Source organism: Grammomys surdaster, unplaced genomic scaffold, assembly GCF_004785775.1.
Source record: "Grammomys surdaster isolate TR1022 unplaced genomic scaffold, NIH_TR_1.0 125756, whole genome shotgun sequence".
Taxonomy (NCBI): Eukaryota; Metazoa; Chordata; class Mammalia; order Rodentia; family Muridae; genus Grammomys; species Grammomys surdaster.
In genome coordinates this window covers 1,721,846-1,745,288 of record NW_021620588.1, presented here as the reverse complement: position 1 = coordinate 1,745,288, position 23,443 = coordinate 1,721,846, and the positions used below count along the sequence as shown (strand labels likewise).

The 23,443-nt window shown below is 45.6% G+C and overlaps 1 protein-coding gene across 1 annotated transcript in view; it reads right to left on the bottom strand.

Annotated features, from left to right (window-relative positions):
* The window catches only part of Srgap3 (SLIT-ROBO Rho GTPase activating protein 3), a 222,590-nt gene that overhangs the window by 43,781 nt on the left and 155,366 nt on the right, over positions 1-23,443 (bottom strand). Inside the window, exons 5-10 of the mRNA XM_028788654.1 lie at positions 18,441-18,626; positions 14,555-14,683; positions 13,007-13,228; positions 11,083-11,184; positions 8,845-9,042; positions 4,758-4,842 (exon numbers count right to left, since the gene is read on the bottom strand). Coding sequence (XP_028644487.1) covers positions 4,758-4,842; positions 8,845-9,042; positions 11,083-11,184; positions 13,007-13,228; positions 14,555-14,683; positions 18,441-18,626 — 922 coding nt within the window. The remainder of the gene's footprint in view (positions 1-4,757; positions 4,843-8,844; positions 9,043-11,082; positions 11,185-13,006; positions 13,229-14,554; positions 14,684-18,440; positions 18,627-23,443) is intronic.

The following is a 23,443-nucleotide window of genomic DNA, read 5'->3' as shown; positions in this document are numbered from 1 at the left end:
TGAGGTTCATCCCTACAGCATGGTTCAATAGTTCATTTATTTTTATGGTTGAGTAATATTCCACTGTGTGGACAGACCACAGTTTTCTTACCCACTTGTCAACAACTACCTGTTGTGTGTAACAGTTTCCTCTTAGTTTGAAACATTCCACCCCACAAGGAAGTTCCTTAAGCAGGAAGGCTAAATGCTCAAAATAGCTTCAGGGAGACCCTGAAACTGAACAAATTCACTAGGGCCCTACTTGCCAGAGTAAACAAGAGTTGAGTCCCTCTTAGATTGGAAGCCAAGCTGCAAAGAAGACATGAGACTGGACCAGCCTGGAAGAAGCAGAAACCAGCAGAGCTGAGTGGGAGAGGTTTAGATCAACAGAATCACTTGGAAAAGACACTCCAACACGTTGAGCTGGCTCAAGGTTGTGCAGTATACTCTAGGTTCCCAGCTTTGTGAACTGTCACTGGAGCTGGCATAGGTCCTGGTGAGGCAGCTGTCTTTGAGCCATTTCTGCTCCTGTAAGTAACCCCTCACCCATATTCCTGTAGGTAACCCCAATAAAATTCACTTGTTCACCAGGTTGGACTTTGGTCCCATCTGTACTTTGTTCTGCCATGGTGTTCCTATATAGGGTGAGTTACATAATACAGCCCTCCAAGGATCTCATACTTTTTGTTCCCCAAAATACTCTTCCCATGTCCTCAAATTATTCCTGCCTAAGTCTTCAACATTTCTGTAAGTGAACCATCACCTAGACACTTCAGTTGGAAGTCAGAGAAAGGCCCTTCAAAGCTCTCTTTCCTTCTTAACCTCAATGGCCCATTTCCCTCTATTTCAACACCGCCATCTTGGCCCAGGTTCCTACCATCTCTTGCTTTTTAAGTGCAGCTCCTATTTCACTATGATATTCACAATTCAGCAGTAAAAGAAATCGTTTTAGCCAGAGCATGTCACATCTTCCTCTTGCTTTCTAGAGTCCCGTGTCACATATAGAGTAGAATACAAGCCTCGTTCTCTGTATTCATAAGCTCTTCAAGGTTCCAAGGGACCCTTCAAACTACTGTTACATGTACAAAGACCTTCCTTCCTCTGGCCATGATGCTTCTGTCACAGATTTCTCTGCTAGGTCTCCATGTTGGCCTTTGTTTGCTGAGCTTGTCTTGTCCATGACACTTGCAACGCTGCCTCTTGCTAGCCTTTTGCATCCCGGCTGAAAAGGAGGATGCAGAGTAGTATCCTCCACCCAGAGTAGACAAGGTTCTCCTTAGAGCTCCTCTGTTTCCCTTCTTTCTATATACGCTTATCACCAGCACTGTCTTAGACTACAATTTCACTTGTTTACTGCCACCTATTGTCATTATTGTCACATCTGTTCACCTAGAGAGGTGGGAAAGAAGAGGGTCTCATGTAGCCCAGGCTAGCCTCAATCTCACTATATAGCTGCAACTGGCCTGGGATTCCTGCTCCTCCTTTGCTCACTTTCCAGGGGCTAAGATTACAGGTGTGTACCACAATGTCTGTCCTTAAACCCCTATAAGACTGGGAGATACCCGAGTTGGTAAAAGTGCTTGTTGTAAAAACATGAGGACCTGAGACCAGACTCTCAGCACTCACTTAGAAGCTAGGTGTGATAGCATGTATCTAGAACCCTGGCACTGGGGGATGCTTCCTGGAGATTCATGAGTCAGCCTAATAAACGGCAAGCTCCAGGTTCAATGAGAGATTCTGGTTCAAAACAGAAAACAGGGAACAAGTCACACACCCTACACTGATTTCTGGCCCTGTTTCCCAATCCTTCAAGGAGAATGAAATTCCCCATCTGAGCTCCTTTAGGTCAGGGCTGCCTACACTGCTGCAAGCCAAGTGGCAAACCAGCAAAGAAGAACAGGCAAGGTGAATTCAGTGCTTGATGGGTTAAATTTTATCCTATTTAACCCAACTTACAAAATCTTGTCATTTCAATATGTAGATATGTATCAACACCAAGCAAAATACTTTCTAATCTGTCTCCCGGGAGCTAGCACTTCAGGTTCTGGTGTTCATTCTGCTCGTCTCAATGAATATGACCATGTGTCAATCTGTATTTCCAGTGTTCAGCAGCCAGTGTGGCCCACGGCCTTCACCTTGGAGAGATAGCTCTAGACCAGAATCTAGCTCAATGTTCGTATGAGGATTTGTTTTGTGTTGTTGGTTTGTGTTGCTTGTTTTGTTGTTGTTGGGGGAGTGTCTCACATAGCTCAGAATCAAACTCATTATGCAATAGAAGATGACTTTGAACATTGAATCCCCCTGCCTCCACCTGCCATTGGCTAGGTTTTTATGTCACTCTGGGAATAGATCCCAGGGCATTATGAGTGGTAGGCAACTACTCTACCACTTGAGCTAAATCCCCAGTCCCTAAAGTTTTGTTTCCTTGTTTGTTTTTAAGAAAGAACATAAGCATTTTTCCCCTAAGGAACACAAGACTGTATGGGGTGTAGCCCTGGCAGAGTCTGTGCTTTTGGATACATGAGAGACAGCTGTGCGTAGCAAGAAGGTAGGAAGCAAAGGTTTAGGTCATGGCCTTGGATTCGGACACACAGTCAAGGCAGACCTTCCTCTGGGACCCTTCAGCTTTCTACCTGCGTCCTGTTCTCTAGAAACCCACTGCCAGCTGCTTCAGGGATGTGACCTGTCACTTCTAACAAATGTCAGCCAAGTTTCTTTTTAAAGTATTGTCTTTACAATCAGAGACCTATTGGGGTTTTAAAAACATATTATAAGATATAGTTGGTACCTGAGTCCTGGGGACTGTTTAGTTTTACGATAGGCTGTTAGGCTTCGGCCTGACTAAGCTATGTTCCATCTCTGTTACAGACAATTAACAACTAAGATCTGCCCCTATTGTCAATGGAAGCACCCTGGGCTTTTCTGTAGGTGACTTGCTAAAAAACATACCATGGAGCTTCTAGGTGCCTCTTAGCTGTCCTCCATTCTGAAGCATCATTTTCTCAGAGCTATCCTTACCAACTAGCTCAAAACTCAGAAAGGTGACTTCAGAGGTCACATCTCATTGGGAAGAAGCAAAAGAAACTTATTCTAAATACTACCATTTCATTTTTAGACTCTATTTAATCGTAGGGAGAAAGTAAAGTCAAGGTCCCAGATCCAAGGGGACTTCCCAATAGCTGAGCAGCCTCTATCATAAGAAAGCAGTTGTCTGAGTCCAGACATGTCAGGGACAACTTGTCAGGGAACATCTGTCTGAGTCCAGACATCTCAAGGACAACTTCTCCATCTTGCTACCAGGATCAAACTAAGCTTATGTTTCCAGACCTAGGAACCAACTCCTGATGGATGGACACTCCCTTGCTCAACACCTTATGTCAAAATCTGATTAGACGATACTACGCCCTACTCCTCTTTGCTTCATGGTTTCATACTTTAAATATGCTGTCGAATGTTTCTTCAGGGTCGTAGCTCAGTTCCTGAGTCTGTTCTGTTGCCCTGATCAATTAGTAGCAGCTTGATTACAATAAATTTTTTGTCATCTGCATTGACCTGGTGCCTCAGTTGTGTTGTAATTAAGTGGACCCCACAACAATCTCAGTGTGAGGCACAGTTGATAAAACCTGGAAGACCAAATGGACCAGGAGCCATGCCAGCCGAACATTATGATAACATTAAGGCCATGCAGACAATGACAGCAATGGGTTAGCACTCAGAGGGAAACAGGGAACAGAAACCTTTCTACCCCACAGACCAAGGATCCAACCAGGACCTTGGATTTTTTAAAAAAACTTCTTGGGTTTCTAAACCTAAGAAATCGTAATTTCAAAACACTAGTAGTCACCAAGTCACATTGACTCGCCCCTCTCAACACTGGTCCAATCCCGAGAGGTCAGGGTAAGCAAAACTTGAGATGAAGGGAGAGCTCACTGCAGCTAACTCCTCCACACTTGAAATGCTAGCACTTTGCAGGCTTGAGGCAGGAGGATTATAAAGTTAAAATCATGCTGGTCTATATAGTCAGAACCTTGGAAAGCAAAGAGAAGATATTGTGGAGGTAAGGGACTTGGGAGTGAGGTGTGTGTGTGTGTGTGTGTGTGTATGTGTGCAGAGAATCAGATCAGTGATGGCTATGGGCAGAGAATGGAGAGACTAACTACAAAGGGATATACAGACATTCTTGGGGTTAATGGAAATGTTTTATATCCCGTGCTGGATGATGTTTCTACATGGATATTCAAAGACAGCAGGACTAAGCTCTAAGTTTTAAGCTTTCCCAGCCTGGCTGGAACATACTAGGGGAGAGCAGGATATTGGATGAGATCAGGGAAACAGACACAGGGCCTCCCTGTGCTTTTGGAATAGCTGAGAAATACTACAACACCATTGGAAGCTGGGTGGCTTTCAGACCTAATTTTCTGGTCTCTTAAGGACTAAACCATATCATGTATATATTTTTTTCTTCTCTGGACCTAGAACCTTGGTGACACCCTCCAATAGTTTCCCTGACATGTGTTGACTTTCTGTTCCTTGTGTCTTTGGAGTCCCACTTCCTACTTATGGGGACCCATCTGTCCTTTGACCTTGCCCTTTCTTGCAGCCACACGGGACCCATCTCAGCCCCTGTACCAAGGTGGGCTTTCCAACCTGTCTAGAGAAGGCACAAGAGTTCAGCATCAGGTCTTTCCCTGCCTAATGCTGGATGTCTTGAGCTGAGGTGGCTCAGCAGCACTAGGCCGTATAGTAGTCCCACTTGGGCTCTCTATCACCCAACTCACCTTCACCCAGGGTCTGCTTGAGTAAGTCATGCTTGGCCTGCAGCTTGGTGATGAGGTTACTGCCATTCACATATTCTTTAAATTTCTGTAAGACACATGGGCATAAGGAAGTTAAAGGCCATGCAGCCAAGTGATGACAGGGTCTCTGACTCTAAAACTCACCTCCCTCATAGAGAAACTAAAGAGATATCAGGCTATCCAGGGACCTGGGATGGGGACAGGTAGGCCTCTGTACCTGCTTTACGCTCTTCCAAGCGGCTAACTCTTGGGGATCCTCAGGTCTTATAGGTTGGGTTGTACACACAAGAGGCAGGAGACTGTGGCAGCAGTGGCGGCCAGTTCTACCGTGATGACTGTGGGCAGCACAAGGTGAAAGGCCCCTCTAGTCATGAAAGCTCCACTGCATCCAGGACCAGAGCAATAGGAAAGAGAGCAGGTGCCCTGTAGCTGAGGCCAAGGGCTATCAGAGCTGAGGCAAAGATGAGCCTTTCTTCCACATGAGGATGGGCTATGCAGGCCACTGAGAAACCTTCTCATGGAAGGCTTCTTCCATCACTACACTGGGCGGGGGTGGGGGTGGGGGAGGAGAATGATCTCCTGGTCGGATGAGATAGGGATGGGTGTACACAATGTGCTTTTCCACAAATACCACAGAAAGTCAAGAGTGGGGCCAGGAAGAGTTCTGGCTACCTCCTGGGTCACTGTCCTTGTCAAATTTGGTGTGCTGTGGAACAGTGACAAGGGATGGAGAACTATCCAGAAGAGCAACACACACACACACACACACACACACACACACACACACACATACCCCACTTGCCTGGGTCTCAAACACATCTTCATACAGGTACCAGCTTCCCCTGCTCCACCCCCTATCCCACAGCACCAGAATGCAGCCCAGTCACTGAACCACAGAGTAAGCACAGTGCTGGTAGGTCAGATGGGATGGATGCTGTTGGTGAATGTGAAACAGAAGGGGTGGTGCTGAGGTGGTAAACTGCTTGCCCAGCATGTATGAAGCCCAGGGCTTGAGGCTTAGCAACACATAAACTGGGTATGGTAGTACCTGCCTATGATCCTAGCACTCCTAAGTGCAAAGAGGACCAAGGCCATCCTCAGCTGCATATGAGGCCAACCTGTGCTAAGAAAGATCTTGTCTGAAAAATAATGAAAACAGAATCTCTAGCTGTCAGTCTAGGAAGACAGCAGTGCAAGAAGACATGGGAGTCAGGATATGAAAAAGGTGGAAGGAGGTCTGGCCTGTAGAAGGATGGCATTTGCAAAGGCACTGAGAATCAAGTCACAGCAACAGAGGTGAATGGCTGAAACATCAGCGGAGCTCTCACACAGAAACCCACTGTCACAGCCAGTGCACCCCAACATGACAGAGTGAAGCCAGCCAGAAGTAAGCCAGAAACAACCTGCTCTAACAAGAAAGAGCCTAATATCACCACCTTGCCATTCACCATGGGGGATTTCTCGGATGAATGGGAGGCTATGATGTCTCTCTTTCTCCAGAGACCTACTTAGCTCTAAGGATCTGGCCTTTTATTCATTAAAAGTCATGGCCCTGTGATTCCATTGAGCACCACACACACACACACACACACACACACACACACACACAGTTGCACACATACACACAGTAGTGCTTCTCCATGATCTTGGAGGGCTAGTAGAGAAAGCATGATCATACTTGTTCTAAGGAAGCAGAAGCCCAGATTTGGGTTCCTCTCTGTGCAGCCTGGAATAGAGCCTGTCTATTTACACACACACACACACACACACACACACACATTGTCTCCTTGAGGTAAGCTGAGAGTAGACTTAGGATGTCTCACCAAATGTGTGGCAGAGGACCAGTAGCCTCATCACCAGATCAACACGCAAATTTCTGCTTTAGGAGACCTCAATTCTAACCCTTCGGTTCTAGCTGGGGAGGAATCACAGGGGCCTTTAAACTTTCAAACTTCAGAGCCCTGCTGAGGAGTATAGGAGACAAAGTGCTTGAATTTTAAGCAAGTGCCCTGGCCTTGGGTAATTCACACCTTTGCTTTAGTCAGTAAGAGCTGATTTACAGGTTGGTCATGCAGGCTTAGAATAATACTTCTGATTTTATCACATGTCTAAGAATTCATAAAAACCAGAGGTGAGGGGCACACATAAGAGGTGGATGGTGCCTGAGTTGTCTTCCAGCCTCCATATACATGTGCATACATGTATACACATACACATATCAGTATGCACACATATCAATATGCATAAGCATACAAATATATACACAAAAAAGAAAAAATGTAACACTTTTCCTTTGTCAAAGACACTACATTCCTTTATATATAAGCAGGCTGGGTCCCTTCTGCTGCTGCTACCTAGATTTTATTCTACTGCCGAAGTGACTTTCTTCCTGCTCCCTCTTAGGCCACTAATAGAAGTGGTAGTTGCCAGGAGTCGTGAAGACCAGCTTTGCTTTTTTTCTTGACAAGCTCAAAGACTACAGATGGAAGAAATGCGGTGTGTGCCAGCTATGGGATTGCAGCAGGATCTTGATTAAGGCTAATCACAGTATAGAGTTGGATACTGGAACTGGGCTAATTTGTGACAGATTCTATGAGGATCATTCAGTCAATGTCAGCCTAGCTATATGTCTCAAGTGACTTGAGTTTCAGCCTGGTGATCGCCTGGCATAGTCATTACATTTTCTTTTTAGCAATCTTTAAGATATTGAAGACCATGCTTCCTGAATCTGCACATCATACAAGATCTGAAAAGAACATAGGGGTTGAACAGTTGGATTAGGATGGGACCTGTGACATGAATCTATCAAGAAGATAGCTCAGGGAAGACCAACTAAATCATTACCTACAAGACCTTTAAGAAGAGGAAGATCTGGCTCCCTTAAAGGGTAGGTCTGGCTGCATATGGTGGGGAGATTCAGCTGATACCATCTGAGCTAAAAACAAACCCAAAACAAGCACAGAGTGTGGCAGCACTTGGTGACTTTTACTTTAGCTATTTAGAGAATGTATTCAGGAGCTACTAGGGTGCTGAGGCTACTCAGAACCGAAGGTGCAAGATGGAGCCAGAAAATTCAGGGTCTTCAACCTGGAGAAGGGAAATCCCAGCTTTCTGCAGCCAGGGAAAGACTGTCAGATTGCATCAGCTTCACTCTGGTCACCAAAGAAAACAGCATGCAGACCAATGGGCAGGAATCCTGGGGTGGTAGATTTCCTGAAGATAACAGAGAAAAGCTCCATATCCTGTGCCAGCCACACTCAAGCAGAAGGGCTGTCTGGGTGAAAGGAAGCTTGTCACCCTGGGCATTTGAGCAGAGTCCCCATGAGCTTTGTGTGGATGTGTACCAGATGGAAAGTAAGTCCCTTACAGCCCCAGCCTACACGTTCAATAAGCATACCTTGAACTAAAGCCTCTGTTTTCTTCCCTCCTCCTCCTGTCTTCTGGTTAAATTGAAGGTCTGGAACCTTGGATTTTATAGGAGAGGCTAGCAACTCCTGAATAATTTGCCTGCAATTCTGAGGTCCTAGTTTTCAACATCTAGTCACCAATTTAAGACGATAATGCATGCACAGAACTCCAGGTGGTTACCTGCCTCTTTCACCAGGTTCCTCTAACCCAGAGGTTCTCAACCTGTTCTCAAGACCTGTGGGTCTTAACCCCTTTGGGGTTCACATGGCAGATATCCCGTATATCAGTTATTTATATTATATTATGATTTATAATTAGCAAAATTACAGTTATAAAGTAGCAATGAAATAAGTTTGTGGTTGGGGGTCACCACAACATGAGGTATTAAAGGCTTGCAGCATTAGGAAGGTTGAGAACCACTGATCTAACCCAGATGACTGAAACTCTCTCTTTGGCTCCTTCTGAAAGCATCAGTGACCATCAGTCAGGATCAGTGCCAATACCACCCACTGGAGAGTCACTCTACACTTCAGAAAACCAAGCTAGGCAACCTAATGTTGAAAAGCACGTTGGGAGATTTATGTCTTATTTTTTTTTGCTGGCTCTCTCTCATTCAGACTTCTTCTAAAGCCACAGGCAGGGGGTCCTTGATGCTACTTACTGTAAAATAAAACATTTCTGTTTCCTGCTGGTTGGCTCTCCTTTTGGCAATGTTGATTTTGCTCATGTAGGTCTCAGAAGCGGCTGACTTTATGGACTCAGTAGATCGGCTGTGCTGGAAGGCGTCAGAGACATCGAAGTCCTCCACAGTCAGCATGTCCTGTAAGGTCTGCATGGTGGCATCCAGGGTTTTCCTAACCTAGGGAAAAACAGCATATCCACAAACACCCTTTATTTCCTCATGCCTCTGACACCACTAACTCCTTTTCCTGAGAGTCACTTTGGTCTTTTACTTAATGTTTCTAGAAGATACACAGGACAAGATGGCTATTCTTCTTATACTGACATAAACAGTGATATGAATTGGTCATTGGTCTAAGACCAATAACTGGCAGGCAAAGAAGCCAGATTGCCCAATCTAAGGTCATTTAATGGATTGCTTCTGTCTGAGAGACCTTGGGGACATCATGAGGATAATGGAGTCAAGTTTTTAGGTTTCTTTCTCTGGTCTGGTCAGAGGAACCTAAACAAGGCTCCTCCTGGGGGCTAGAGGGCTGTCATGCAATGTCTACTGAACATGGAAATCAACAGAAATTCTCTCATGTTTTCTCTAATTTATGGAGGAATGGGTCATCTGATAGTGGGTGTGATCTGCTGGGAGACAGGACTTGGGGAAGTTAGTTCACTGCCACAGGATTTAGTTGGGACACTAGCTTCCATTCTGAGGTACAGTGGAACCACACACCACAGAGATGACAGAAGCAGGGATTGAGGACCTCAGTCTCACAGAAGCCCTGGGATGAATAGGGTCTCAGTGGCAGACTCCATATCCCAGAGGTATGTCAGTCCGAAAGGGGTCACTGCCAAAAAATCTGACTCTATTATTATAAGACCATTGACACTCAAAGTCTCTCTTATTGTTCCTCAGTTGAAATGTCACCTCCTAACGGTGTCAGGCTCCTAGTGTCTTCACATAGCACACCACTCACAGTCCTCTGCTTCTCCATATCCAGTCACTCACTGGTCTTCCTATTATAATTAGTTTTCTCATCAAAAAGAGGAAAAACTGTTCATTTGATTTATTCTCTATCTATAATAATGTCTAGCATGTATTATGTGAATAAATATTACATAAATAAATACTTGTTGAATGAATACATGAGTGAATAAATCAAAATCAATTATTTTTTCCAACACAAACTGATGAAAAGCTGATTCAAGGATAAACATATCCAAGCCCATCCGCAGCTGACAAAGAGGGCCGTGTGCCTCAGTCTCCTCCCTATTGCCCTGATTTCCACTTAAATTTCATTAATGACATTATACATATAAGCCATTAACAATCCTTTGGGGGAAAGACAGAAGATTATCAGAAAGAAAGAAAGCATTCTGTCTGTTTCTGTATCTCTCTTGCCAGGTTTGAAAAACAAGTCAGTTTGTCTTCTTGTGACCTTCCCTGGGCCTGCTTTGATGTGTGTCATTCATCTGTCCTACCTCTACCCTTTGTTGAGATTCCAAGCACAACTGTCCCTATTCTCCAGGCTAGCCTTCACGACATTTGAGGACCGTGGCTATACCTTCTCACCTTCCACTATGACTGTACTTCTCAGGGATAAGTTTGTCACACCACATTGAAGGGCCCTGCACATGTCCTGGGGTCCTTTCTCCAGGGTCTCAGGGTTGGCTGACATCTTTCCTCCGACACTGCCCACCTGGCTTCTTTAGTCGATGTCAAAAAGGGCCCCGAGCAGCGTGATGCCGTACCACCAAGCAATATGGGAGGAACACTGGGCTAGTGAGGCTGACCTGTTCCCTGGGATTTGAAAATCCACACTACATTTAGGGTGGTCTGGACTATCTTTCATCGTGTAATTTTCAATATTAACTCTGACTCCTGATGGTGACCACAGAAACGTACTGCAGAGAATGAGGCGGAAAATCACGAAGTCAGTAGTAACCACCAATCATTCTACAGCTGAGATGAGATGAAACATTTTTTCCCCAAACATTCTAAGCCTGCAAATCTGCAATTATTCTAAACATAGAGTCTGCTTCCTCTTGTTTCCCTTCCACCTGAGGTCTCGTAAGCATCATTTAGGCCACTAAACATTCTTAGTGCAGGTGGGCTGTGTGCTTGTATAGTCTCCCACCAATAAGCTGTCATTTCCTATATAGTCCAGGGCACGAGACTCCCTGCACAAGCCCCAAGGCACTAGACCCGGGGTGGCAGTTCACTCACCTCCTCATTCTCAATCTTGAGAGTGGCCAGCCTGGACTGCAGCTGGTGGTACCGCATCAGCAGCTCTGTCTGGACAGGCTGCTGTGCACTGACCTGGCAGACCTGCAGAAAGAAAACCTGTCATTGCAGATGCCTGGAGCCACAGTGCAGGCTATCATTAACATTTCATCCAGAGCCCAGGCCACAGGTCCAGCAAGGCCAAGTGACCTGTCCTGGGTCACCCATGTTGGGTGTAGCAAAGGCAGTACCAGATAGGAACCAGGGTCCTCTTACGCTAGCTTCTACCCTCCTGCTGTTGCCAGCTCGGATTTCCAGTCACAATCGTTACATTCGCACAGTAACTATGGGCTTAAAAAGACCTTTACTATAATCTTAGCAAGCCAAACTAATGAATTGCAAGGCAGAGAGTTGTGGAATGAAAGTAACTGCTTGAACAGAGTGTGGCAAGCACAATGAACCAGAAGCAGCTGACAAGTGCTCCTGTCACTACGTGAATACCTAAAAATGCACCAGAGACAACTGTGACAATCACACTGTTGGTCTGCTAATGTCCACAAATCTCATGTCCACAAACTCAGCCAACCAAGGAGAGAAAGTGTATATATAGGAGAGGGAAAAACATCTCTGGACTGAACCTAGGCAGGTATTTTCTTCTTGTCGCCCCCTAAACAATACAGCACAAGAAGCGTGCACAGCATTTGCACAGTGTCAGGTATGCTAAGTAATGCAGAGGTGACTTCAAGTGTGCAGGAGGATGTGCACAGGTTCTCTGTACGGTGTTATTATATAAGGTGCTTCAGTAACCTTGAATCCAGACATCACCAGTGCCCTGGAAGCAGTCACCCACAGATACCCAGATCGGCTGTGCTATTCTTTCAGGGTCTTCCCTTCCAAAGCTGTTACTACCTGTGAGTTTGTTTATTTTCCTCTCCAGACCTCAGTAAGGGTCTGGGAAGCACAAGCATGGAAGGAGAGTCAATTGTCTGGTGTGTCAGAGGCTCACAGTATTGGAAGGGGCATCAGATGAGGACATCTAAGGTCCAAGGAGATAGGAGACTATTTCTAGGAAGACTGGAGCATCCTTGAAGTCTCCTAAACACACCTAGGAGGGAGACAGGAAAGTCAAGGTCTACAATTCTGTAGATAGAGGACCTTAGCGAACAAGGAAATCATCTGAAGAAGCTCATGAATTAAGAGCTGATCCTAGGCCACTGTGGTAAATAAATGGCGTGTGTGCTTGGGCTTTTTTCTCCTCCCACAATGCACTAGGAGTATGGGAGAGAACAGAAGTTGTAGCTATGTTGTTAACATGCCCTTCTCCCAAATTTGAGGCATGGGAAACTCATTCTCAAAGTCATGTGAAAACGGTATTCGGAAGTGGGGCTGCCAGGAAGTGACTAGGTTTCAATGAGGTGCTGAGGCTAAGGCTGCTATAACAGCATTAGTGGTTTTAACAGACGCAGAAGAAAGACAGATCTGAGCTACATGCTTGTTCTGCCTTGCATTATGGTAGCCATGTCATTTTACAGCAGGACAACCTTCACAAGATGACAAGCAGATGCCAGCACCATGCTTTTAGACCTCCTGGCTTTCCTGTCTGTGAGCTGAAGAAGCCGCTAGCCCAGTGGTTCTCAACTGATGCTTCAACTTTAACACAGTTCCTCATGTTATGGTGACCCCAACCATAAAATCATTTTTATTGCTACTTCATAACTAATTTTGCTACTGTTAGGAATCGTAATACAAATATTGAATATGTAAGATAGTCTTGGGTGACCCTTTGTGAGAGAGTTGGTGAGCCCCAAAGGGGTCATGACCCACAGGTTGAGAACCACTGCTTATTCAGGTTTAGCTAACTTTCATATGATAATGGAAACTGGACTCCTTCAGCCAGCCCCAAGCAGGATTCTGGCAGGAAGCCTACCTCATCCCCCATGTGGGGCTGGAACTCAAACTTGAGTGGAGGGCAGAAGACCTGGCTGCACATATCCATGACTGTGTGCTTGTCACTCCGGGAGTCCAGGTTGTCCACTGCATTCTCTATGACGTCCAGGCCCTCATGGCGAGAGGTCTCCAGGTTATATTCTGCTGAGAGGTAGGTCCGAAAGGTGCGGGCCAGGCTGGCGTGAAAGCCCAAATCACAGCACTTTGGGGATAGGCGAGGACAGAAGGGTACAGGTGAGAGTTGGGGTGGGGACTTGAGGTCACTTTCTATTCTAGCAGAGCACTTTGGAGTCCTGAACAAGCCATATCAAATCACCCAGAGGGAGCTCAGAGCTGAAATGTGGGTGCCAACAGAGTATCCTTCAGCTCCCAGGCTCTCAACACAGTCTTACCTCCAAGCTTTCTCCATGCAGGCTCTCTGCCTGGAATGTTCTCTGTTTGCCCTTTAACTTATAGCCAATTTCCTTCTGGAACTTTTCCTTGATATTCTCCACACTGAGTTTTGGTCAGACATCCACATGCTCCCTACTTCCCTCACTGTGACCCTTGCCCCTTGGCACTGGAGTTGTCTATTAACATGCTTTAGGCAGGTGTGCTTCATGGGGCTTGCTGGCTCTTGCCCACTGCTGAGCTTTAAGTCCGAGTCCATAGTAGGTGCTCAATAAACATATGGCTAGTAAAAGGGCATAAAGACTAAATGCTGAAAGTTGAGAGCAAAGACGAGGGGCCTGGCTTTAGGCCATTGGAAGGCTGAGCAGACTGCTCCCCCCAAACTCCATGCCCTGGCTTCCAGAATAGGATACACAGGGTTAGAGGAAAAGAATCCAGCAACCACTACCAAAGCTCTACTGCGTACCTACAGGAATGGATTCCCCCCATTTATCATGGAAGGGAAGACAGAGAAACAGTCCTGTCTCTAAGACACTGTCTTCCATCACTGCCAGTTACAATATCCTTCTTTAAGCCTGGTGCTCTCCAGGGAGCCCTGCATAGCTTGCTAACCACAGTCAGTGTTCTACTCTTCAGTGATCAAACTCACTCCTCTAAGGAGAACTTCCCAATGGCTTCTCCATGGTGGCTGGACCCAAAAAGGGTTCAGGATGAATGATCTCCTCCTCTTCCATACCAGCAGCCTCTAATGGTGTAAACTGTATACACTTCTGCCCTGTGCCCTCACACCTAGCAGAAAGCCTGGTGCAGAAGGGAAGACTTTGGAGGTTGGTACTGTGTATCTAACTAATCAAGCTATGGGGAGTCCCCTAGAGTTCGCTTCTATCCACACAAAGTGTGACCATGAATTAGCTCATATCCCAGCCCCAAACACTTCCGGCCCTTATCCTCTAGTACGGTTACAAAAGCTGGGCCAGTCCACATGTCGGTTAAGGACTATGGCCAGTCCCATCTCTCCCAGCTTATGAGACGCACCAGCCTAGATAGGTTCCCACCTGTCCCAGACTTGCTCTAGCTGATGAGATGTCACAGCCTGCATGTAGTCCTCACCCAGCCCCAAGCTACCCAGGTTACTCACATCGATGAGATCAGAGACATCGTGGATGTAGTATTTGCTGATAGCTGCGTTGGTGGCTGCCAGATTCAGCAGGTAATCATTTCGGGCCTTTGTGCACTTGAGCTTGTTCTCAGAGTACTTGGCCTGCCTCTGTAGGGAGAAGACATAGACATCAGAGCCTAGCCAACCAGGGGGATGATCTGTGACTTCATGTGAACCATCTGACAATGAGTCCCACCTCCCAGTTATGGGATGCTTCTGTACCAAGGGAGTGCTGATGGACCCTGAACTCGGCAATACACATCATCATCTTTCATTCAGCAGCCCTCCAGGTGGTCTCTACCAGTGGGGAGTAGATAAGACACCCCACTCTCAATACCCTCCATGGGCTTCCAATGCTTTCAATGGCCCAGAGGTCTTCAATATTTGGCTTCTGGCCAACACTCCAGGTCACCATTCCAGCCCCTTCTCTGTGTATCCGCCTTCTCTCATCCAACCTCTTTTGACCATCCTCAAGAGATCAAGTTCATCTCTGCCCTGAGTCCTTCAGACTCTTTGGAGTCACACACCTGAGCCTCTAAGCAGTCTGTTCCTTGATGTCACTCAGGACCTTACCCTAGCCAATAGCCACATAAGCCCCTGATGATGGTCCTGTCTGCTATATATCCCTCCCATATCTACTCCTCTCCCCTCCTCTATGCTGTTAGACGCTCTTTGTTTATTTGTTGATGGTTAGTACCCACACAAGAAAGCGAATTCCATGAAGTCGGTGCCATGACCTGACTCACTTGTTGGTTGTGGATCTGAGGCACACAAACCAGACTGACTAAGCAAGTCCTGGATCATTTTTAAGAAGAGGGGGAAGGGGGAGGAGGAGAAGAAGCAGAAAAGAAGGAGAGAGCTGGGTCTGAATGAAAGCACGAACAGGGAAGAGGACACAGAACCTTTTATTCTGAGCCAGCCCAGAAGGCAGGAGTGAGAAGGCACAATAGATAACTGCCCCTTCCAGACTGAGGTGTCTTGGTGCTGGGTCTCTTTAAGGAAAACATACTTTGTTCCCTCAGCTAGCTGCTCTTCTCCATTACTCATTTCCTGTGAGATCTAGCTTTGGAGTATACCAGTCCCTCTGCCAACCTTGAAATTCTCCTCAGGCATCTCCCTTGACTTGTTCCTAGATCCTCTTACTCAGGGACCATCCAACATGTCTCCTGGAACTCACATCCTGTAACAGCTAGACACCCATCCAGTTAGAGTCTGGATACTCTTGACCCTATCTAGGGACTTACTGTGACCTTGAGACCATTTTCCTGGACTGAGTTCATTTTAGAATTGAAGAGGACAGTCATGGCATCTTAGCCGAACTCATCTATTTATAGAGGAGGAAATGAGAGCTCAAGAAGAAAAGTGGCTTGTCCAGGAGCCAAGTTGCTAATTAGCATATGACTACACCAGGAATGAGCCTCTAGAATCCCAGCCAGTATCTTTCCACCCAGGCACTTCCTCTGGAGAGAGACCTTGCACCAATGAGCAGCCACTCACTTGTCCTCCTGCAATTCCTCAGAATACCAACAATCTACTTCCGGTGTCCATTGGTGTGTCTATTCCAGACATTTTACGTAAGTTATTTTGTAGAGTGTGTGGCCTCTTGTACCTGGCTTCTTTCATTTAGCATAGTGTCTTTGGTAACCATCCATATTGTGGCTTGTATCAGGACTTCATTCCTTCTCATGGCTGAGTTACAGTCAAGTTGTTTTCATCTTTTGGTTACGATGAACAACGCTACTGTGAACATTCACATACAAATTTTTATACAAATATGTTTTCATGCCTCTGGGACAGACACCCAGAAGAGGTACTACTGAGTTATATGGTAGCCTGGTCCATGTATATCTAATATCTGAAGAGCAGCCGGATGGCTTTCCACAGTGTCAGAACCACTGATATACACAGCCTGCCCCTGACAGTGGTGCAAGATTTCCTGATTTCCACATCTGTATCCATGCTTTCTCCTGCCAGCTTTTTTTTTTTTTTTTTTATCTTGATCCTTCTGGTGACTGTGAAGTACTATGAAGCTGTAGTTTTTGTTCACATTTCCTTCACCCTTAATGATGCTGAGCAGATTGCTCTGCATTTACAGACCACTTAGGCAGGTTCCTACGAACTGTCAATATTAAGAGGCTACAGGAATGGCTCAGAAGTTAAAAGCAGTGGCAGTTCTTCTAGAGAACCTAGGTTTGATACCCAGCATCCACATGGTGGTTCACAACTGCCTGTAACTCCAATTCCAGAGGATATTAACCCTCTTCTAGTCTCTGAGGGCACCAGGTATACAAGTGGAGTGTTTATATGCATGTTGACAAAACACCCATAGACATAAAATAATAAAAATAGAAATATCTATTTAAATTCCTTGCCCATTTTGGTATTAAGTCTTTGTCTGGATTTTGGGTTTTCCTCACTTTCAAAATTATACCAGGACACACACACACACACACACACTTTTATATGCTTCCCTGGTTACCCAGGTTCTGTTGGGGTTTTGTTCCCATCCAGTCTGTAATTTCTAAAGGATCCTATAATCATAGAATTAGGCCCATAGGAGAGCAGATAAACATCAGACACAGTGGCTGGCAGATGGAACTCTGCAAATGTTTCCTGGTGGTGGGGAATAGATGGATATAGAGAATTCAGCAAGAACATCATAGCCTTTGAAGAAGAAAGGAGAGTTAGAAGTCACACATGGGTCCTGCCCTTCAAAACTCCCTGGCCATAGCAGACATCATTAACTGATCTCAGCACCTTTTCAGCTAAGCCTCGATAGAGCTTCAGAATCCTCAACAGAGCTTATCAATTTATCAGAGCCAACACGAGCAACGAGACTTATTCATCAGATTTAACAATGGGAACTCAGGGAGCGGTGTTTAAAACGCCAGCTCAGAGGCTGGGGAGAGGGCTTGGTGGGTGAAGTGGTTGCTGTGTATGCATAAAGACCTGTTTGGATCCCCAGCACCCATGTGAAAACTGAAAATAGGTCTGTAATACCAGAGCTGGGGGAAAGGCAGAGGCAGGAGGCTCCTAGGGGCTTGAGTGCCAGCCAGTCTAGCCAGCAAACTACAGGTTCAGAGACAGACACTATCTCAAACAGTAAGGCAGAGAGCAATAGAGGAAGATATTTGATGTCACCCCCTAGCGTCTACATAGCCACACAAAGGTGAGGACCACATCTGCATACAAATGTGCACATAGTTGCATACAACATATGCAAGTAAACAAACAAATAAACCCCAGGCTCCAAATTTTGAGCTCTCTCCTCTATACCTACAAAAAAAAAAAAAAGCCTTGTAACACTCATACACAGTGATTCTGAAGCTATAGTCTTTGACACCGCCACAGCAATTTCACAACAGACCCGTGGCAGCTTTAAATATTAACTTGACAACCTAGAATTGCTTAGGAAGAGAGTGTCAATGAGGAACTATCTACATTGGGTTGGACTCTGGACATGTCTAGAGGAGACTGTCTTGAGTGACAAGAGAGGGAAAGACCACCCTGAATGTGGTGATCACACCACCTCATTGGCTGGGTCCTGGACTTTGTTAAGTGAATAAAGCTAGCTTAGCATAAGCAAGCAATCGAGTGAGCACATGTGTTCTGTCCTCCCTGCCCTTGATTGTGGATGTGATATGAGTAACTGTTTTCAGGGGCTGCTACCTGGATGTCCCTGCTGTCATAGACTGGTAAGTGTGAACTAAAGTAACTCTTTCTCCATTAAGTTGCTTTTTGTCAGGATATTTTATCCCAGCCACACAAACGGAACCAGGACAGGCCCCTTCATCCTTCATGCGAAGGGGAAGTGTCTGAGTGCATGGCTTTCCTCTCCATGCCGTGCCCCATTTCCCTCACTCACCTTTTCCTTCATCTTCTCAATCTTCTTCACAGAGCTTCGGCGCTGGGGTCTGTCCTCGTGCCGGAGCAGGTTCATGCTCAGGTCTCCTGACTTGTTAAACTGTTTCTCTTCCTGCTTCTCGGCCTCCTTCAGCTTGCTTTCTGCACTGATGCTCTCTGCATGGTACATGTGGTAGGTTTTCATGACCTGAGGACACATGCGTACAAGAAACCAATAGCCTGTTATGGCTCAGCGTGGTACATTCTGTGGTTCCTGGCCCCATCCCAAGGGCCGCAGAACTCTTCCTTTCCCATAACACATTCACCTTAAGCTCTTTGCTTCTGCACATACTCCCTGAGGGCTGGAAATAAAGATGCTACTCAGGTGTACCAGCTTTATTGTGAGTGACATCATCATCACCCTCATCTTCGTTATCACCATCACATCACTGAGGCCCTACTGAGTGTCAAACCTGAGCTAATACACGGAAAATTAAGAAAAACCACAACAACCTACACGTGATATGGCAAACCATGCCCTCTAGTTGGCCATCCTCTCTAGTCCTGCCAGATCTGATCCCTGTATTCTCCTTCCTTATCTCCACCCCTAAGTCAATGGAAAAGCCCTTAAAATGGGTTTTGCACACGGCCCTGTTACATAACCTAATAGATACTCTGTGGTCCCTGGAATACATTCAACCTTAGCTATACAAAGAATTCCAACAAAGCAAATTGCACTCGGCTACTCAGCTCCTATAACAAAACAGGATATGGTTATAACAGGGGGAATTCTGAGCCTGAAGTGTCATCCTGAAACCTTTCCAAGCTTGCAAAGTGTCCTATGAATGAAACACATAGCCAGCACTTCCTCTCAGATCTCAGCGGAGACTCTTCTCTGCTGCCCAACCCACGAGACACACTTGCAGCTTCCCCTAGAGCTTCAAGAACCCACTTCTCACTGGTCTCATCCACTCCAGTATGCCAATTCCAATCCACTCTTTGCAAACCCCACAGCCCAGAAAATATTGTCAGTGGTATGTGTTTGACATCTAGTGGCCAGAAGGAGTGAGTGCAGCCTTCTAGGTGAGCAAAGAGGTCCTGTTGTTCCCAGGGTCTTTAGGCTGTGGTTCGTAGGAAGAGCTGATGATGGTCAGGAGTTGACAGTACCTACTGCGGTTTTCCCTTTCAATGATCCCTAATCCCTCTCTGCCCAGAGACACTCAGCTCTGTGGCATGGCTGTCATGTTGCTATTGCTGCTTGTATCTAGATACACATGCCCCTCCTGGGTTCAACTTTTCTACTTCAGCTTTCCAGGTCTGCTTATCTCAACATCAACCTGTCATCCTCACTGGGTAGTTCACAGGGGTGGGGAAAGCATTTCTATGTGTGTCTAGATCAAGGGTTCTTAATCCGTGGGTCGCAAACCCTTTGGGTACGAGTGATCTTTTCACAGGGGCCACATATTGCACATCAGATATTTACATCATAATTCATAACAGTAGAAAAATTACAGTTATGAAGCAGCAATGAAACTAATTTGATGGTTGGTGGCCACCACAACATGAGGAACTATACTAAAGGGTCACGGTATTGAGAAAGTTGAGAAGCACCATGCTAGGTCTGCTCAATCATCCACCTGTGCAGCTGTCTAACTGCACCAGGGCAGCATCCCAGCTGGGTGTTCCACTTCCTGTTTTCTTCTGCCTCAGTTTCTTCCTCCCATCCCTTGCCATTACCTCATTTTTTTTCACCTCACTCCCCTTTGTGCCACACCATGTTCCTAATATGCCCCACAAGCCAAACTTTCCAGGATCCTTTCTAGGCTGTTATGAAATTCCCATGCATGAAAAATAGAGCCTTGAGGCTCAAGTATCTGTGATCCCATTGATTGCTGGTCCCAGAGATAGCAGGGAACTCAATTGCGTAGGGTGACATGGCAGACAGCTGCCACTAAAGAGTGCATTTGGAGGCCTCACTGAAATGAGTTGATTTATGCCAGAACCCTTGATTTTTGCCTTTATTTAATTATAGTTATCCTTTGGTATTCATGAAGGGCTGGTTCTCAGTCTGCCTCATGGATGCCAAAATCTGCAAATGTTCAAATCTCTTATATAAACAGTGCCATAACTGCGCAAGGCCTAAGTATGTCCTTCTGTAGGCTTTAAGTTGTCTCTAGGTCACTTATAATATTTAATGGAATGCAAATGTTATATAAGTAGATACTACAGTTACTGAGAATAATTATAGAAAGACAGTCTGTTCATGCTCAGTGTAGGCTTTTCTTTCTGAATATTTCCACAGATGCAGAACTCACAGATGCCCAGAGCCAACTGGACCTGAAACACAGACTTCAGCAGGGTAAGAATTTAGTTCAATAGCCTACAAGAGTCTTGATATTTCAATTCAGGACAAGTGGAGTTGTATTCAAGCTTACCTGGTACTTCAAAGTTTACAAACATCTTTCTATTATCTGCATCCACTGAAGGAGCATTTCAAACTATCCTTAGCACGCTCTTGGAAGCAGAATGACATCAATTCAAACAACGTCACCTATGGCTTATTTAGCCCCTCCTACATGATGAACCTTGATCTAAGCTCCTGCATGCACCACAGTATTTCTCACAAAAAATTTGAGAAAGAAAACTGTGATCTCTGATTTATAGGTGAGGACCTAAAAACACTTCTTCCTTGAGGTCAAAATGCTAGCACCACTGAAGTCAAGGCTCAAAGCCAAGACGGCTGACCCCACTGTTGGTGTCTAATGAGCACAGGTCATTATAGGTCTCTTTTACTATGCTTCTCTACCATGCAAAGGGATGACAGGATCCTAAAGCCCACAGGACTTCAAAAGAACTTGGAGTCCCAACCATCCTTCTACATCCTCAGTGCCCATGGAGAGTACGTTTGTCTTCATATTCTCCTAATGATGCTCAGACAGGGGGAGATATAGGTACTTTATAAACAGGAGGTGTGTAGTGACTGGCCTTCAGCAGCTATACACTAGCATGGGGCACATGTCCGGAAACTTCCATCCCACTTGATTCCCAGCATGGAGTTCTAGGGAACAACCTCAAAAGGATGCATAAGTTGGGACGCTATCCTTAAACGCATGTGTTCTCAAAATGTAAGAGACAGGAGTTCCTCCAGGAATCTTGATGTCTTATTAATCCCTCACTCAAAAAACTGAAACCAGAGTCTGGGTCTTTTGACCCTTAAGGCCTGGCCTTTTCTGGTAATTCTGATGCCTTTTGCTGTATTCACGTGCCTGTCACAACTTTCCAAATGCCCAGATCTTGGGAGGGAAGTGATGGAGATCCTTCAGACCCTCACTCAAATGCAAAACATAACAGAGAACATGGAAGTCAACAGCATCCATAAGGAGACATGATTTATAGGGCATCAAGAGGATTAGTTTCTGGGAAACAGCTTCTCAAAGATACAGTCTAGGTATACTTTGATATTCAAGAAGGGCCATGTCCAGGCACAGAAACCTCTGCCTGCAGCATTTGAGTGTCCATGAACTCCTGGGCCAAACCTTTAATAAGACATCCAAGAAAGAAGGGAACTCCTATAATTTATTTGATCACCCAGTGAAGTGACTTATGATCTCTCTAGAACTTGAGCTCTATTTTCATTTGCTCATTTTTGTATCTATAGACTGTCTTCTCCCTACTGGAATGCAAACTCCTGAGGTAGGACCTTGCCTCTTTCTCTTTGCTAGAATACAGACAGACATCCTGTACGCATGCAGGAATATGTAGATGGATGAATTAGATGAATATGGTTGGATGGATGGTAGGTGGAAAGATGAGTGGAGAGATGCATGGGTGGAAGGTGGAAAGGAAAAGGAAGAGAGAGAAGGGGAAGGAGGAGGAGAAAGAGGAGGAGGAGGAGGAGGAGGAGGAAGAGGGAGAAGAAGAAGAAGAAGAAGAAGAAGAAGAAGAAGAAGAAGAAGAAGAAGAAGAAGAAGAAGAAGAAGAAGGGGAAGAAGAAGAAGAAGAAGAAGAAGAAGAAGAAGAAGAAGAAGAAGAAGAAGAAGAAGAAGAAGAAGAAGGGAAATGGGGAAGATACAGTTAATTCCTCTGCCTTTGATCTGATGCCCTCAATCATTAAATACTTCTTATGTACCTACTACTATATTAGGCTATACCAGGAAATACTACAGATTATAAGACATATAAAATCTAATAGAATGTACACTGTGGTGGGGATATGAACGATAATATTGGTTTCTATCACAGGGTATAGTAAGAACTGTATGTGTGGGGGGTATGGGCACTATAGGAAAGCTTCCTGGGAAGTGGGAGTTAAACTAAGCCTTGAAGAAAGAGTTGCTGTTATCTGTGAGAATGGTGCCTGAGGGTGTGCATGGGCTGTTCTAGGTAAAGAAATGTTAGCCCAGGAGAAGCAGGAGCTGAACAGTGCTGAGGAATAGCTGATGCATTAAAAAGTATCAGGTGACTGCTCATCAGAGCCATTGCCTGATCCTCCCCCTCCTCACCCTGCTGTCCCCTCAGTGGACATCTGTTGTTTTTCTCTGCCTGGGATCATCTAGTCCTCCTCCAGGAACAGCTTCCAGGTTTTATTTTGAGGAAACCCCCCAAATTCCCCTCCATTATTTTCAGTTCATGGAGTTCATGGGAAGCTGACATGACCTCTAGTCCTGGCAGTGGTCATGAGACCCAGGCTAGGCCAATTGATAAACATCATTTCAATCTGGTCAAAATGATGGTGGCTAATGATCTAAGCCAGCCCGATTAGATGCTACCCTGGGGGCCTTATTGAAAATACTGAGAAGGGAGTGGTACTGTGGTATCAGGAAGGGGGTGAGGTCAAGAGGAGGCAAAATTCAAAGGAGAAACTCACACAGAGGAAAACGAACCCACAAGGAGCTAGAGGCTGGTTCCCAAATAAGGAAAGATGGATGGAAGGAAGGAAGGAAGGAAGGAAGGAAGGAAGGGAGGGAGGGAGGGAGGGAGGAAGGAAGGAAGGAAGGAAGGAAGGAAGGAAGGAAGGAAGGAAGG